Below are 17,115 nucleotides of genomic sequence, written 5' to 3'. Positions count from 1 at the left end.
AATGTGGGTCATAAAACAATTACTTCTATCCAAACACAGGATATATGTTTAATGGACCATTGTATTCATATTTTTCTAAATCATGTCGCCATATTTACATTTTCTTTAGAATAGCAAGGCAGTCTGTATGTACACATCTGTTGTACCAGACCAGAGTCTGCAACTTGAACAGTCTGTCTATAACACGTTTCATAAATTTACAAGAGGCTTATTTCCTTGAAAAATAAGTTTAAAATAATTTACCACAAGTTTGTACGATGAGTAAATTGAATAAATTCAATAATGGAGAGGGTGTGGTGGTTTGGCTCTTGGATTGGTTTCAGTGTGGGGAGGGGGTATGGTCGCGCTATTCTTTTTTAATAGAGCTGTGAAAAACGTGTGAACCGCCCATAAATATCTCAGAACTATTTAACGACCTGCGAATGGGCCTATATAACCCCAAAGACACGTAGGGAGACCTATTCTTGTGGTCCTCATGAGATTTTATTACAGACAGCGTTAGAGAAGAGAGAGGAGGACTACCCCGGAACTGATTGTGTGCCGGTCTGTGTTTCCGCGGATGTTCTATTGTTTGGTGTGCTGGAGCAGTGACGCTGACTCGAGAGAGGGAACAAGATTTAGTTACATATTTTTAAACAGGATTTATGGTCATTGCCTCTGTTGTGGGAAGGGTAACTGTTCAGGTTTAAACAGGGCTGAAGGGGGCGGTGTATATTTAACATTTTTTTGCGGTAACGTTAACAGTTATTTGAGCAGCTCCGATGCAGAGGCCACATTTCCGTCAGCCGTTTCCCGGAGCGCCCGGGTTTCGCAGCCCTCCGCCTGGTGGGCTTCTACCCTCTCCGCCCTGGGCCTTCGGAAACCCGCCTCATCCGCACGGGGCCCGATTCGGGCCCTATGGCGGCTCCCCGCACACACCGCCGCGGGACTTCAGTGGCAGCAGAGGGGGCAGCGGCGGTAAATTCAGCCGTAGGTCTCCGGCCCACACTCCACGCAGGCCTCAGAGCGGCGGCAGAAACCCGCCGTTTTACCCCAGCCCCGGGCAGCACCGTGGGGCATTTCAGGTAAATCTCTCCGCTGTGACCGCGTCATATGTAATTTAGGGTCTGACGGAGACTTCCACACATTGGTGTTGCTGTTGTAAATGTAGCTGTTTACATTAGCCAGCTCTATTCAGTTTCCAGTTCCACCTTAAATTATGTCTTTTCTGACTCGGAGTTTACTATTTGGGTTCATGAATATTCAATAATTACCACCTCTGTCGTAGCTTGGCCCTCTGCCACTCGCCTGCGGATCTTGCAATTTTATGGGATAGGTTCCTCGGGTTTATGATGTCAGAAAACCCCGATACTGGAACTAGCTAGTTTCAAAGTGTATGTGCTAACATTTTAAGCACTTGGTTTTCACTAGATTTGTATGGACATATTTCAACCTAGGGTCTCAAAACAAACATTAAGCAATTATTTCAAGATTTTAATTCAATAAGTACCAGAACATAAATGCTACACGATTTAAGGTGGAACAAACGATCAGCTGTCGAATAGTCATCTCCAGCCCGATCTACAGGGCCTTTCTTTTGTTTCTTGACCTGAGCAGTGTCCTAAACCTGTTCATCGTCACAAGGTAAAGGAGAATCACCCGTTTGAATGTCAAAATAATGACTTTGTTCTCTCACTAATTTAATAACTTAACCTTAATATATCCTGCCATTTAATCATTCAAGAAAATTGCAAAATGTTAGAGATATTAAATCAATATTTCAAGTAATTATTTTTAAGATGCTTAGTCAGTGCATTTAGAAATTAGTCCTTGTTTTGAGATGAGAGAAAATCATTTTTTTCTCCTCTACCTGGTGGCAGTGGGCTTCCATAGTGTCTTGTGGAATAGCAACATATATTTAATTGTGATTTATCATTTATTTATTTATTTTTTTTACATACCGATTGTCTCCTTAAGGGTTCACCGCGGACATCCACACCATTTGGCAGGGAGAGAGGGGGAAATGATATGGACAAGTATTACAAACCGTCTATGCTTGAAGATCCATGGGCTAATCTCCAGCCTATCTCAGTCACAGATACTCAGTCCAAATGCAGCACCCAGCAAGCTACAAACACAGGCAGGAAAGGCAGGTACTACAGCTCCAATTGAACCTCTAGTTGAAACTAGTCATGGAAGTGACAGTGCTTCACACCTGCTTTTATTGAGCAGGATTAGCTCTGCCCTTGCTCAGGTTTGGGACAAGGAGGGAGCTGTTGGTGTAGTAACAATGGCAAAATGGACCCGACGGTAGCAATAACTCCTGCAAAGTCGTTGCAGCTTTTAAATTTTATACAGCAGCCTGTTTGTATGCTGAGAGACATTCTTCTATCCTTTTTATATTTTATGTTCATTTTGACTATGGGAGTCATTGCCAGCAATGTTGGACCCCATCTTCTGTTCTTCAGCTCCAGTGGAGTTGATTGTGGGCACATGAGGTTTGGGCATCTGTCTACCTCAGAATCCACACCATTCTTACATTGTACCAGCACTAGAACACGTTTTTCTAGGCATTGTTTTTCAATTTTGTACACATTGGACTATATTTTTTAGAATCTTTAATTTTAACTTGGATTTGTCAACGTTTTTTGTTTCTTCTTAAAACAGAAAAAATGTGAACTGATTTAAAACCAAAAGCTCAGTAAGAGCTGCTGTTAAGCTCCAATTTTGTTACAAGGAAAACATGCAGAGATGTTTGTTAGGATAATTTCAATTTGATCTTTTTCATTCTTTGAGGCTCAGGATTTTCTAAATGCTTAAGTATAACAATCAGGTTACATCAGTTAAAACAACATATCTGTTAATGCATTTGTTCCTTTGAAGTCTGTGAAAATATTACATATTTGATATTACACAAAACTTGTTTTTAACCTCCTTTTGTTGATGGACTTGGATCAGCAGACTGTCCACATTAAGTTGTATTATGACTGTTTTTAGTTTCTATATTTGAATGTTCTAAAGCGTGATTCTTGATTCTGTTTCTGTCATAAATGTAATCTGCTGTTACTGGCAGTAATGTGAAATCTAATCCAAACCTATGGCTCTTTCTTCAAAATAATGATCCTTAACTTATTATAACTCCAATCTATAGTGTCACTTCCTTTTGTTTATAACATAAAAATGCCCATTATAATAGAAGGAACATATGTGGATAAAAACAGTAGAACATCAAAATTGACAGGTAAGTTCATCAGAACAGTTGGACCACAACAGAACACCAAGCACTGGAATTATATTAAAATCTCATGTTTTTATTTTGTGTGTTTGGCTTTAAGTTATACATGTTCTTTACTCAACAGAACATAAAGTACCAGAAGGCATCAGCTGAGTAGTCGAAGTAGTAGCTCTAGCATCATTACCCCATGGCATTGTGAACAAAAACAAAACAGAAACACTAGCCAGTAAACAGTACTTCTTCTGAGGTTTACAATAAATATGTCCAACAATGGGTGCTAGAGAGTGTAGACTAGTTAGTATGAAATATTTATTTTCCATAATGCGAACTGGCCACATCAGATCATTCAGTCAGCAAATGATTAGCAAAGCTGGTATGTCAGAGGTATGTTACATCAGCTGTACATGTCTACAACTGAACATTAAAGGGTTAAAATGAGTTAATCTTGCACAGCTACTGATGAAATACTGATACAAAAAAGTGCCATTCTTGTTCTTTTGTATCATACTACAATTTACCGTAATAACATACCCCACATAGTCAGGTGATGTCTCTTGTGTGATGCTCTATAGGATCTGCATCTTAAAATTTGGTAGAAATCAGCCCTTTTCATAGCAGTCTTCTAACTATAGTTTTACAAAGAAACAATGACTGTATTATAGCCCTCAAATGTATGTTTCTACAAATGACAATTCTGAAAACATTCACAGCTCATTGACTAAATGAAATGTGGACATTGAAATGAATAAAGGAACATACAAGAGCGGTGAGGCCAAAGCCATAATGCACATCATAAATATATAAAATATGGTATTTATTAATGTATTCTTTGGGTTAAATATTACACTATAAACCCAAGCTGATTGTGTAGTATAAGACTGTTGTTAGTTTAGAAAGCTTGTCAAACATTGTGAATATTGACCACAAACAGACTTCCTTCCAGTAGCTAGAGCTGATCTGGAGGTTTTCTCTGAACAACGTCTTATCAACAGTCGTTTCATTTTCTTCATAACTAAATTTAGTTTGTTCTTACAGGATAACTTAAGATTAATTTAAAGTTGAAGATTCGTAGTACAGTAAAGAACAAAAATAGTGTGCCTACATGTTGTGTCTAAATGCTAGTGTTTTAAGGGCTAACTCCTTCAACTCCTACATTTAAAGATGGCTCATAATTCCCAGTCAGTGTGATAGGATGTATTAGAAATTCTAGTTTAAGTGCTTAAATTATTACACACATGCATTGATCCATAGCTACAGATGTGAACATGAAATGGAACAAACTGGAGCGTGCCTGAGCAACATTTAGAAGTCTGAAGTCAAGCATTATTATTTTTTGGTAATAAATTATATTCTCAATACCTTTTTAAAGAATAGTTTGATAAAAGGTAATTTGCTAAATTTTCCCTTTATCATTGATGTAGTCATATATTTAAATTAAATGGCTTCTCAGTAAGTTAATCAGGTTATATCTTAAGTTCTTCAGTGTCTTCAGCGTTTTTATCTAAAACTGCCCAAGTTCTGAGTAGCTTCTTATACTTCAAGTACATATAAGCATACATACCTGATTTAACATTCCTCTAAAATGAACGAAAATATAGATTCTAAAAGGAAAAAAAAGCTGATAAAGTTCAGTAGCATAGAGGGAAGCAAGTCAGGATCAGAAACGATGCCGTGTCGGCTTTTATAGACCGACGTTATAAGATGCAACATCTCTCTCGAATCCTTTTTGCCAAACTCTTTCCCTTCTTTTTTCCATTCTTCTCTTTGCCATCCTCCATTTTCCTAGCTCTTATTTGTCGCATAAGATCAAAAAACACCTGTAAAAGGTTAAAGGAAAGGTTTTTTTTTTAAAGGCTAAGCACCAGCTCTATGAAAGTGTCAAACCAATAAATACAGTGGAATTTGAGTTCCTAACTTGTGTTTATTGATAGTCAGAAAACATGTTATTTCTTACTAATTCAAGGAATAAGGTTTAAAAGACCGTTGGTCCCCCCCATCCCCCCCCAACGATATTCGGAAACTCTAATAGGCGTCTTGCCTGTGACGATGGTGGACAACAACTCTAGAAGCTGCACTTAATTTAATGCAAAATTTGGCTGCAATGATTCAATGTACAGTGGGACATCTGTGAACAAATGACCCAAAGATCCCAAAATATCCAGAAAATGGACTAAATTTGTCCACTTTAAACGGGCACTTTGGAAAGGACCATCCGCTCACTCCGTTATCTGTAGCTCATTTCACTGGCGCTTTTCCAACAATATGGACATGTAAGGACACCAACGAAAGGTGTTCAAGAGCCTCTGTAACATGGAGGTAAACAGGGTGAGGACACTCACTTCGCCTGTTTTAGTTGGTGTTAGTTAACGTTAGCTTGACTCGCTAAACTCGGTGGCTCAGATTATACTCGGCTACGTAGCTGCATTACGGAGGTTTATAGTGTCGGATGAATTCGAGTTCGACTTCGATCACATTTACAAGAATAACGGTACCTCTACATTTGAGTTTAGCTTATTGCTAGGCTATTGTCATGAATAATGTTGGTTATTTAGCTAGATACTGTCATAACAGTCAGTCATAACGGTGTTTTACCGCGGCGTTGTTCACCAGTGACGTCACGGTTGCGTTCAAGAATTTCCGTAGAGAGCTCGGGTTTTTGCGTCAATTTAATAAAATTGTCAGTTTTAAAGCAAATTAAGCTGCTATTTTCATTTTAATTCGTACTTATATCTGTCAGTAACTACAATAATGTGAAATATTCATGGAGGTCCATTAAGTGGTGCTTAGCCTTTAAGACTATTTCTGAAACAGCATCAGAAAGTAGGAATTAGTGATGCAGGTGCTCAGTGTGTATCATGTACCTTGTCCACGTTGGCGCGGGTTTTGGCAGAGGTCTCGACGTAGCTGACTTCCCACTGATTAGCTCTGACTTTGGCCTCTTCCGCTCCCACCTGTCGCCGGTCTTCCAGATCTGACTTGTTTCCAACCAGCAGGAAGGGCACATTTTCATCCTCCTTAACTCTCAGTATCTGCTCTCTGAGACACAGAATACTTTGTAAAAAATGTTTACAAGCATTTTGGGCAAATTTTAGGACCACCTTAGAGCGATCCTATCAAGATTAAATCAGGAAATGCTTCGGATTTTTCAGCGCTACCAAGAGAATACTCCCACTTAGTGTTAACTGCACTGAGCTATCAAAGATCATAGAGGATGATACTGAAGTTTAACCTACAGTAACTGACATTGCCTAACTGTAGTAAAAATAAAGGACCATTCTCTTTCCATTGACATATCAAAATATAATGCAAAATCAATGCCACTTTCTCTTTAAGGTTAAGCCCAGGGAAAGTGCACCACTGTTATTTCTTTTGAGAACGAGGCACCTGTACGTTTGCTATTCACAAATAATTAAGAGGGTGAAAAAGCTATCTCAACTACTTCTGTTGGTGACCTTAATGAAGCTTTAAACGTCAAACATACCAGCATTGAGTAAACTGCTGCTTACAGTGTGGTGTTGTCTACAAATTTGCCAATATCTTATTTGTACAGAGCTTTTACAGCATTACTTTACCTAAAGTCAGCTGTCGCAGCAAATGACTCTGATTCGGTGATGGAGAACACACAGAGGAATCCTTCTCCACTCCGGAAGTAGTTGTCCCGAATGGCAGCATAATCTTCCTGACCAGCTGTATCCAGTATATCAATCTGGACCTCCTCACCATCCAGTACAACTTTTTTTCTGTAGCTGTCAGCTTTTGTGGGCTCATAGTCCTCTACAAACTGAGAAGTATGGAAAAAGAGACCTGTTAGCGTCTGGGTGTTATTCACAAAGGGCCGATGTAGCCTCATGTTTCCAGATGGCCTCAGTCTTCAAAGAGTGGGAACGAAATTTGTACCCACACCAGCCCCTTGCATCTAATACACATTTCAGATGATAATGAAGATATTAATGAAGATATGAATATATAAGTCCTACCTCATCATACATGAACTGTAATGTAAGCGCAGATTTTCCCACTCCACCGCTGCCCACCATGATCACTTTGTGAAGGGCCAGAGAGTTCTGTCCCTTGGGTTTGTTGGCCGCCATCTCGATGGGAACTGAAGGAAGTAAGAGGAGACTGCTGCGTAAGGTCAACCTAGGTAAGGAAAAAAAAAAAAAGATACATTGCGGTGTATTATATTGCAACAAGTGAACGGCACATGTAAACACCCAGGCATACAGGAGAGAAGCGCCCTTTTCCCGCTCTGTTTGTGTCAGGCAACAACAATAGAGCTCCTTTACAGAGCCATAACTGAATTCATCTGTTCTCTTACACCCGGGCAGTGACATCATGGCCTGACGGAACTAAAACTGAAAGAACATGTCAGTTTTATCAGTTCTGCTCTTGCTAATAATGAATAAGAAACAGTACTGACATGTCTACAAAGGAGATCAGTCTGTTCTAGCTTGCAGTCTATAATACTTGGGCTAGGAAATTTGATAAATTGATTACTATGTTAAAATACAATTCATTTTTTTGGTTATATATTAAAGGTGCATAATAGGTATTCAAATGTCTTTTCATATTACAATGATATACTCCTGCTGTATTGGTACTGTAGGAAATCCAGTGCTATTGATGTTGAGATGAAATATCTCAGGCTTTCTAGTTAAAAAAAATAATGCAACTGCCATGACATTTTATCCTTAAAACGATGAGAAAGCAAGTTGAAAGTTGTTGGTCAGAATTGACCTAATCATAGCAGTGCAACCTGCCATTGAGTGAACGGGTGCATCTTTAAATTTAAACACAGAGTAAAGATACTGTGTGGTTTACTTCCTACTGCCACAGTATCAACAAGGATACAGAAGTGGAACAGAAGAAGTTTCAAATGAGTTGCTATTTCAAAACAAGTTTGATTAACTGGCAGTACTCAGTTGCCAATTTGGTGGGTGATAAAGAACATTTTAAACTTGCTTTGTGATTGATTTCTTGTTAAATCCTATTTTTACGTGTTTGTTTTTTAAGGCTTACCCTCAAATATATATATATATCAGTAAAGTTTGGTGTCTTTTAAGACTCTTAATTCTTAGTAATTGGAAATGTAAAAGAAAATATTTACTTGCCGATTAATCTTTTATATTGATAAAAAACAGAACTATTGCCAGTTGGAGATCTAGTGACAGTTGGTCATCTTGGGTTTGACACAAAGATGGTGGTAAAAAGCCCTTTTGTTCATTTGTGAACATGTCATAATCAGAGGAAATGCACAAAAGCAGAAGGTGGACAAGGACATCTCATTCAAAACCATCCCAGCAGGTCTCTTCTAAAAGTGAGAGAATGCAAAATGCAAACTGGATTACTAACCATTTTTAAACTAAAAATGAATATCTACGTCTCAAGATTTCTACAGGGTGTTTCAGCCATTGTTTCAATTGATTGCTCCATTCCCAACTGCACTGTTTAAGTTGGATTCTGCGACTCTGGTCTTCACTGCTTTCCAAAATACTGTTCATATCTGTCTTAAGAAATAAAAGCCTACTTTTCCGATTCATACTCCAGCTGTTCCATCATTTATTACTCCACTCAGTTGCCAGAGGCTGTAGGTCCTGTGCATTGTGAAAGGTGAACCCAACTGGAACCCATCCTGTTGAGTCTTTTACAGCAAGCTTTGGGTTTTGGTTTTCAGAAAGGAACATGAGTAACCATAGATTACACTAGTCATGTGTTTACAAAGTATGAAAGTAAGAATAGAGAAGGTATAGAGACTGCATTTCCTCAAATCAAGTCAATTATTCTGTGTTTGCTTGCACTCAATTCTTCCCAGTGAAGAAAGACAACTTCATATTAGTTTTACCTAATGCTACAGAACAGTTAAGCCAATAATTGATGCTAGAAACAGGAAAATAATATATATTCTGACAGATGATGCATAAAATGTTTGGTGTTTGGGGTGGGCGTTATAGTGCTATTTACCTGTAATTTGATATATTACATTGTCATATGTTTTCTGAATCTATAATGGACATTCTCTGTACTGAAAAGTAATCTGAACCTTTACATTGTTCATTGCAATTAATTGGTTAATTGCATTTTACTGGGAGTACATGGAATTAAATTTCAATCATTAAGACCCTCAGTTGTAGGTAGTAGAGTAGAGAAACCACTTCTTTTGGATACATTTAACTCCACCCAACATTTGTGATGAGTTGGAGTGACCCAACACCTTATCAAAGTCCTGAAGAAACGTTATATGAGCAGATCTCTAAAAACTCTTGCACACACCGTAGGGGTAGTTTCCGAGACAGAGATTAAACCTAGTCTTGGACTATATCCTCCTTTCAATGGAAAATCCCAATTCAAATCGCTGTGTAGACCAGGACTAGGCTTAATCCCTGTCTCAGACACCACCCCAGTGTAGCTGGTTAGACAGTCAGTGGTGTGGTGTTTCTAGACAGATGTGGCTGCCCTCCGTCACCATGTGAGAATCCCCAGGGCCAATGTGTGGTCAGTTTGGGTGTGGTAACGGATATGGACTGCTCTGGACAAATCCCAAAGGCAACACTGATATTACCTTCAAAACCTAGACTAATGCAGAAATAAACTGACACTTGTTTTATTTCACACCTTCACTGAACCACACTGGGAGAGGGTTTAAGGGGCTTTAAAAAGCCTGTGTGGTATGTGTAAATCAGCTGAAGAGTCAAAGCCCATTCACTGAGTCACTACCCTGGCTTTATGTCACGGTCCGGACTCCAGAAAGTCAGGTAGCTATAACACACCACCACAATTAGTACTTTCTTAGTCAGGCAGATTTCACCGAGCTGTCAAACCAAACATACACAGTTCAATTACATGAAGCACTGTTTAAAGCGCAGTTTACCCCACATACCTACCCGGTCCGGTCCGGTCCAGATCAGATGGGAAGTCCTGGGATTACAGAAGACGTATTCTGGCCCAGGGAAGAGTCCTCCGGCTGTAGTTTAACCAGCAAAAACGATAGTCTTAGACAATTTAACTTTGTAAAAATCAGGCTGTTACAGGAGGCTAATGTAAAGTTAGCTAAGCTAGGTAGGCTAAGCTAGCGAAGTCCTCTCAGTGCAGTTTAGAATATATAAACTGTTAACACTACTCCGTCCGCACGGTTCCCTCGGCCATAATTACAGTCACTCTCACAGAGCCGCTCTACACTGCTGTAAAACACGTTTCTCTCCACTCTCTGCTTTCAACCAGCGGTAAGTTTGGCATCTTGTTTTGTAGCTGCCCTCCCTCCCAGTGACGTCACGAGCTCATAACAACAAACTGCCCTCGACTCCGTGTGCGCGCGCGCCAGGGATTTATCACGTTGTGGGGACCACGAGCTGGTCCCCACTATGTAAATAATATCATTTTGTGTTGAGGACACGTGTTAAGTTCATTGTGAAGGGTACAATAATAATATTTATTAACTATGTTAGAAAAGGGCTTTACGAAATGAAGGGAAGACTATTTAACGTCTCGATAATTCACAAAAACAAACACGTGTGTGTGTGTCTGTGTCTCTCTCTCTCTCTCTCCAGGGGCGCTTCAAACAGGGAAGTTCCCTAAAACCCCTGTCAGTTAGCACCGAGCTAATCTCTCTCGTGTACTTTCTCAGTTATGATTATCTTATAATTAGGACCTCATTGTATAACAATGAACGTAAAATCATATCTTAATATCTCATAACTAGAATATTATAAACCTTTTAAAACAGTTGAATTTAAATACACGTTAAATATATATTTAACAAAAAACATTCTAGTAATTACCTGATAATTTCATGAGTTGTAAAGTTAAATCAAAATATGAGAATTTACTTTTATTCGTGAAGAAATTCAGATGATGAAATACCTTCTTAACGTGTGACTTTTTTTGTGATTTTTTTGGCATTAATAAATAGTGGGATTTTTAAATTCTCTTGTGAAATGGTTTATCTGAAGCAGCACATATATTCATTTGAGGGACATTTTACCTGTGATATAATACCTAAATGTCTTACACTTTTACTTTACATACACATTTTAAGTGTAACCTACCAATCCAGGACTCACTCCGGTAACTCCCCCAAAATCCAGCAGAATTACACCATTAGGTCATACTTTCATTCAGCAAAACAAGCTGTTGCACCAACATTTTTTTGATATTTATTTTAACTGTGCTTTCCTTGTGCAAAGAAAACAGGTCCAATGGGATACAGTGATTCAAACACCATGTCAGAACATACAGGTGGGAAAACAAACTTTGGAAACAAAAATAACAAATAGGGTTTTCTGATGACAGGAACTCACAGGATACAAAGAGGGCACAGTATCTGTGGTTTTGTATGACACGTGACATATACATGACATTTGGTATTTTTGACATTTGTGCTGGCCACAGTTGAGGCACTGAGCTCACAGCAATGGAGATTACATACTGTAGAGGGCCAACCACAATCCAGCTCACACTGCCTACTAACAGCTAGTTGTGTAACTCCCACAGTTTGCGCCACTTGCAAGTGATTCATATTAAGCTTAGAATATAATGGATCTTTTCAGTTGTTGCATTTAAAGTGCCGTTTTACGTTATAACACTCAGCCGTTTTAAGCCAGTCCTCCGTTGGTCCTGAAGTACCCCCGATCTGTATATTTTGGTGTTTACACTCTACACACCTGGGACAGGTGGAGCGGAATCACAAAGCAGGATTTCTCACTAAACCAGAGATCTTGGGCCAAAATTTGAGGCTCATCCAATGGGAGTGGGTTGAAGTGGGAAAATAGGATTCAGGAAAATAAGATATAACCATTTTACCCTAAATCTAAACTTAATCTGCATTATGCATTATGAATCTGGTCTTTCACCAGGCAGTAAAATGCTGGAGTGTGTTGTTACACTTAGAACAGAAACCGAACAAAATCTACTTCCCACTGAATTATTGTAAACATGTTTTGTGTCAACGGGTTCTGAACTTAGGGGAGGTGTGTGTGATATATCAGATTAATATAGAGGAATCCAGCTTCATAAATCACTCCCTAGGAGTTCTTCAGGATCAGCACTTGGGAACCATATTTTTACAGTTTCAATACTTTCTATTTTTTTTTATATAGGTGTGGCTCTCCATTCCTTTCCCTCTGTCAAAGCCCGAGGTTGATGGACAAACACGCTGTAGCGCACCCCCTGGTTAGCAGCAGCACGCACAAATCCACTGTTGGCAGTCATCGTCACAGCTCGCAGGCAGTCTCCTGTCCCAAAGATCATCAGCGATCTGCGGTTCACCTTGGAGCTGGTGACCAGTCGCTGCGTGCGTTCTGAAGGCTCGTCGGGCACCACGGTTAGCCTGGCAAGCAGTTCCTCAGCTCTGGCTTTTTCTCCAGGCCCGCCAAGCGTATCCAAGATCACGCGGAAGTCGTGAACAGCAGAATGACAGGCAAACAGCTCCTTGCCCTTCATAAACTCCTCCAGCTTGGGCAAGACTTTCTCCTGACGCTCCTGAGCAGCCTGCTCAGTCAGGACTTGCTCCCTGAAGGTGTAATGGCAGTTTCCATGGCTTAGAGAGGACACATATGTGATTAACGTGGTGATGTCTAAATTAACTCGGTTGCAGACCTCCACCTTCACTTCAGTGGGGAAAGCCAAGCTTGCCACAATTGTGTCCCGATCCACACGAGTGTGCATGATGTCGGAGTCCTCATCATCCTCGTCGTCATCTTCATGGTCGTTCTCTTCTTCCGCAGCCCTTTTTTCAGGCTCCAACTCGTCTTCTCCAGATCCATCATCTTCCTCACCTTCATGATCTTCATCCTCCTCTCCTTGTTCGTCATCCTCTCCCACGCCTACGACAGTGTTCACAGCAACAATGTCACCCCTCACAGAGATGCCCATTTCTCTGAGTCTGTCTGCCATAGGGCTGGATACACCGTTGTAGAAGGCAAAGATGATATGGGGATTGCTGTACTGGACCGGCTGCTGGCAGCTTGCCTCCAGGAAATCTTCAGCCTGTCGGATCACACTTTTGTCCCCATACTGACCCCTGCCCTGCCAGATATTATGCAAAGCCTCCGCCTTGCGTCCAATGGCCTTAACCCACGTGTGTCCCCCATTGGCAACTACATCCACCACCAAGGTCTGCTTCTGCCCATCAGGGCCCTCGTAAGCAAACACGTGCAAAACACTCACAACGTCCTCCAGGCTCTCAGCCGACTCGACGATAGCTCTCAGGTGAGTGAGGTTGGTGCTCTGCAGATGTGACTCTTTAATCACAACCTTCCCAGCTTCCACTTTCTCTAAGAACTTGAGCTCGGCGCGAAGTTTACTGCACAGCTTGGCCCGACCTTCCACCTCTCTGGGCTGGCGACTGCATAACAGATCCACGCGCTCTAGCAGCTCCTTGGCTGCCTTGATTCGTTCATGGAGCATTGGGCTGGTGGCCATAGCTGTTGCATCATTCCTAGAGCAAGAGAGACAGAATTCTGAGTAGGAAAAAAAAACACCACACTTTCATCTTACTAAAGATAAGAGCTACAGTAGTAACATGCATTACTCTAACACTCGTAAGCTTTGTCAGCTGCAAATTAGAACCTAGTCCAACTCTAATATAATCATCTGATAATTACATTCATAAAACCATTCACTTACTGTAATAATTCAGATCCCAGCACAGTACTACATTCACATTAAAATGTCCTTCTTGTTTTTACTCCCACTACATTCTTACTATTTAAGAGGGGGACCATCACAGAGCAGGTATGAATTGGAAGGTGGATCAGAATCAGAATCAGAATCAGAAATACTTTATTGATCCCAGGGGGAAATTGCAGTTATTACAGTAGCAGCCAGTTGTAAAAGAATCATTCAAAAGGATCATTCTCAGCACAGCAGCGACCCTCATGTCGTAGTAGTGATTAGTGTGTGTTGCACAGGTATAAATGGATCAGACACAGCAGTGCTACTGGAGTTTTTAAACACGATGAACACTCAGTTTATGCTCTTTTAGATACACCTTCCAGAGGTAGTCCGACACAGTGACTCATCTTTTGCTGCACACCGTGTTAGTCATCTTCTAGTCCTTGATCTGGTCTCAGGATACTGCTCACAAGATGATGTTGACTGGATATTTTTGGTTGGTGTATCAGCGTAGCACATAACACACTGCACCACTACGTCAGTGTAATTGCAGTGCCAAGACTGACCCAACTGATCTCTGTGGTGGTCCTATGGGAGTCCTGGCCATTAGAGAACAGGGTGAAAGGAAGCTAACGAAGTATGTATTAAAGCAGCAGGATTACAGCCTGTATGTAGAACTACAGAGTCCTCCTACGTGGTCAGCGAAGGACATAAAATGAGGACATAAACGTGGAGGTTATCATATTATTTTAATTGGTTCGTGTAAAGAAAATACAGTCTTTTATCGTTAACCCTAAATTATAAAGAGAAGAAACATATCTTCCCGTAATGTAAAAACGTACCCAGCCACTATGTAAAGTGTGTTTTATTGCAGCGACAAAGATGCCAACGAATTAATAAATGAGCGAAATAAGTCGTTCTTTTCTGTTAAAACACTTAATAAAACAAAAAATAAATCAGTAAGAGCTCCACTTTGACTTTTAACTGATCTGCGGTAACGTTAGAGCTAAACATTAGCCACATTTAGCTTTCTTTAAATCACTTTAGAGGCGCTAATACAGGTGCTTACACTACTGAATACGTGTTTAGTATTTTTGTCAATAATAAAAGAGAGAATACAGACTATTATGGCAATAAACTGGCTAAAATGAGCCATAAACCATCAAACACTTACAGCACAGCCACAAGTTCAGTGTTGCCCCGGAATAAACGGCTGGTCGTGTCTCAATTTCATCGGACTCCCTACAGAGTGCACTATATAAGTCTTCAAATTCTCGCCTCTGCCGCAGTATAGTGGACTTTTTGTGAAACATTAACACGTACGAGTCTCGAATGGTTATTTGTTAGAGATTTTATCCATTGTTTCGATGAGACAATTCATTTTATCTTCTTACCTTGCGCACTACCTCAGGAATAGGGAGTCCAATTAGGATTCAGCCATTTTGTATAATCGAAGTGGAGCTGTTAGTGTCGCCATCTGTTTTGGAGGAAAGGTATTGCATTGAGTTTATTGCCGCCTAGGTAAAGCAAGATGTTTTGTTCTACTCTCATTGTCTATTTATTAGTTTCTCTAACCATAAAGGTGCACTTTTTAGTTTTACAGTTACTGCAAAGCTCTACTCACTTTAAACCTGTTCTCCAATAGCCAGTGCCCATACCAGTCCATTTAGGTGGTGGAGTGACACTGTCGTGTGGATCAGACGCTGCTGCAGTACTTCTGGTGTTTTTAAACACTTTGCCTACTCACTTGGTACTGTATTAGACACACTCGCATTGTTTGTCCACCTTGTAAGGTCAGACAGAATAGCTCATATTTTGCTGCACAGTTTGTGTTAAAGTCATCTTCTAGCCCTTCATCAGTGGTTACAGGTAGGATGACCAGATCAGAGATGGGATTGGGGGGTGGACGACTACTGACGTGCAGACTGACCAATTAAATGTTTACAGAGTAGGTTATCGACCAATAACGGTAGCTCTACAGTCAGACCGTCCAATCAGAAGATTTTAGGCTACTTTACCACGCCCCCTTCTCACTCAAGCGAACCAATCGGAGTAGGGGAGGGCGGGACTAGTTTGTGAATGAAACTTCCCGAAGTTCTACGTAAACTCTAGAAAAATAAAATGCCGGACGTGTGTGAAATTCCGGCCGGACATTTTTTTAAGTCTAAAAAAGAGGACATGTCCTGGTAAAAGAGGACGTTTGGTCACCCTATATTTGTGAATAATCTTTTTAATGCATTTTAACGCTTCCCATTTAGTTCTTAATTCCTTTTTATGTTTTATTTCCTCTGGTTCTGTTTTCGCAGCTCCTGGGCTTAGCTTTGCTCCCATGTCTTAGTTTGGAAAATTTCAGCATTTATTTTGGACCATGAGCATCCCAGAAAGAGAAGAATGGGAAACTTTAATTTTGTGCTGAAAGATGCTGGATGTAAGATGTTCCACTGCGGTTCGGCAGGGAACTGAGTAAAGTTTTTTTTTTATTATTTAAATGGTCCCTGGAACTGTGTGAATGGAAGTAATTACATCCCACCTCTGCATTTGGCAGGCATTCATCTGTCAACATCAAGAAGGATTTGGAAATAGTGCTTGAAAACTGAAAGTAATCTAGTGTGTCCAGGTCTGTAGGAGAGATGGGCCTCCATTATGATAATAAGCAAGGCCTATCCGATATTGTCATATGAGAATATATGACTTAGCATTAGGGCTGAAGGAGATTTACCGCAACACTGGGAAAGCCTTGCAGGTAAACAAACTACATGCTAGAATTCACACATAAACAAACTACGTGCTTGGGTTATAGTGTAACTTCTCCAGGGACCTTAGCAAATGTCTGGCAAACGACCAAAAGAGCAAACAACTGACAGAGTGTTTTACTTTTCAACTGTAAACACACCAAATATGCAATTTATAAATACATATTTCATATATAACAATATGCCCTGTGATGGACTGGCACTGTGTCCAGGGTGTGTTCCTGCCCTGTGCCCAGTGATTCCAGGTAGGCTCCAGAGCCACCGCAACCCTCAACTGGACAGCAGTTACAAACAAGGAATAAGTGAACGAATGATTATAACTAGGCCCAGATTTAGCCCACTCTCAAATGGTGCCCTCCTAATCCTCTGGTCCTCCTCAATGTTTAAATATATTAAGTTTATAGTGTCTTAATTCAGATTACATTCATAATGTAGCCTAATTATTAGGCCTCCACAGATCCCCTGATGGTCCACAGCTTAAGGGAGGTGTCAGCACATGCTTCCAGTGAGACATGCAAAGGACCATTGCATCTTTTTGAA

The 17,115-nt window shown here is 40.4% G+C and overlaps 3 protein-coding genes across 9 annotated transcripts; 1 reads left to right on the top strand and 2 right to left on the bottom strand.

Moving 5' to 3' along the window:
• The first annotated feature begins 461 nt into the window (after positions 1 to 461).
• On the top strand, positions 462 to 3,176 carry LOC136675503 (M-phase-specific PLK1-interacting protein-like). Its single transcript, XM_066652054.1, has 2 exons — positions 462 to 1,064; positions 1,957 to 3,176. The coding sequence occupies exons 1-2, from the start codon at positions 762 to 764 to the stop codon at positions 2,149 to 2,151; spliced, it is 498 nt and encodes a 165-aa protein (XP_066508151.1). The 5' UTR covers positions 462 to 761; the 3' UTR covers positions 2,152 to 3,176.
• A 1,598-nt stretch (positions 3,177 to 4,774) lies between these two features.
• LOC136675502 (ras-related protein Ral-A-like) lies at positions 4,775 to 10,464 on the bottom strand. Of its 3 annotated transcripts, none has more exons than XM_066652052.1 (5): positions 10,092 to 10,464; positions 7,192 to 7,354; positions 6,787 to 6,995; positions 6,076 to 6,250; positions 4,775 to 5,031 (listed from the first exon to the last, which is right to left on the bottom strand). In XM_066652052.1, the coding sequence occupies exons 2-5, from the start codon at positions 7,303 to 7,305 to the stop codon at positions 4,909 to 4,911; spliced, it is 621 nt and encodes a 206-aa protein (XP_066508149.1). In that variant the 5' UTR covers positions 7,306 to 7,354; positions 10,092 to 10,464; the 3' UTR covers positions 4,775 to 4,908. The 3 variants fall into 3 exon arrangements, with proteins under 3 accessions (XP_066508149.1, XP_066508150.1, XP_066508148.1); XM_066652053.1 differs by having other exon boundaries at positions 7,192 to 7,316; XM_066652051.1 differs by having other exon boundaries at positions 10,096 to 10,464.
• Positions 10,465 to 11,128: 664 nt separating this feature from the next.
• Positions 11,129 to 15,708, bottom strand: LOC136675684 (UPF0415 protein C7orf25 homolog). 5 transcript variants are annotated; one of them, XM_066652383.1, is made up of 3 exons: positions 15,447 to 15,708; positions 15,217 to 15,299; positions 11,129 to 13,646 (listed from the first exon to the last, which is right to left on the bottom strand). In XM_066652383.1, exon 3 carries the CDS (start codon positions 13,628 to 13,630, stop codon positions 12,299 to 12,301), a length of 1,332 nt encoding a protein of 443 aa, XP_066508480.1. In that variant the 5' UTR covers positions 13,631 to 13,646; positions 15,217 to 15,299; positions 15,447 to 15,708; the 3' UTR covers positions 11,129 to 12,298. The 5 variants fall into 5 exon arrangements, with proteins under 5 accessions (XP_066508480.1, XP_066508481.1, XP_066508479.1 ...); XM_066652384.1 differs by having other exon boundaries at positions 15,481 to 15,708; XM_066652382.1 differs by lacking the exon at positions 15,217 to 15,299.
• Positions 15,709 to 17,115: the final 1,407 nt, after the last annotated feature.

This window comes from Hoplias malabaricus, chromosome X1 (genome assembly GCF_029633855.1).
Source record: "Hoplias malabaricus isolate fHopMal1 chromosome X1, fHopMal1.hap1, whole genome shotgun sequence".
Taxonomy (NCBI): domain Eukaryota; kingdom Metazoa; phylum Chordata; class Actinopteri; order Characiformes; family Erythrinidae; genus Hoplias; species Hoplias malabaricus.
Note: the sequence above shows the minus strand (reverse complement) of the source record. Positions and strands in the feature narration are given on the sequence as shown.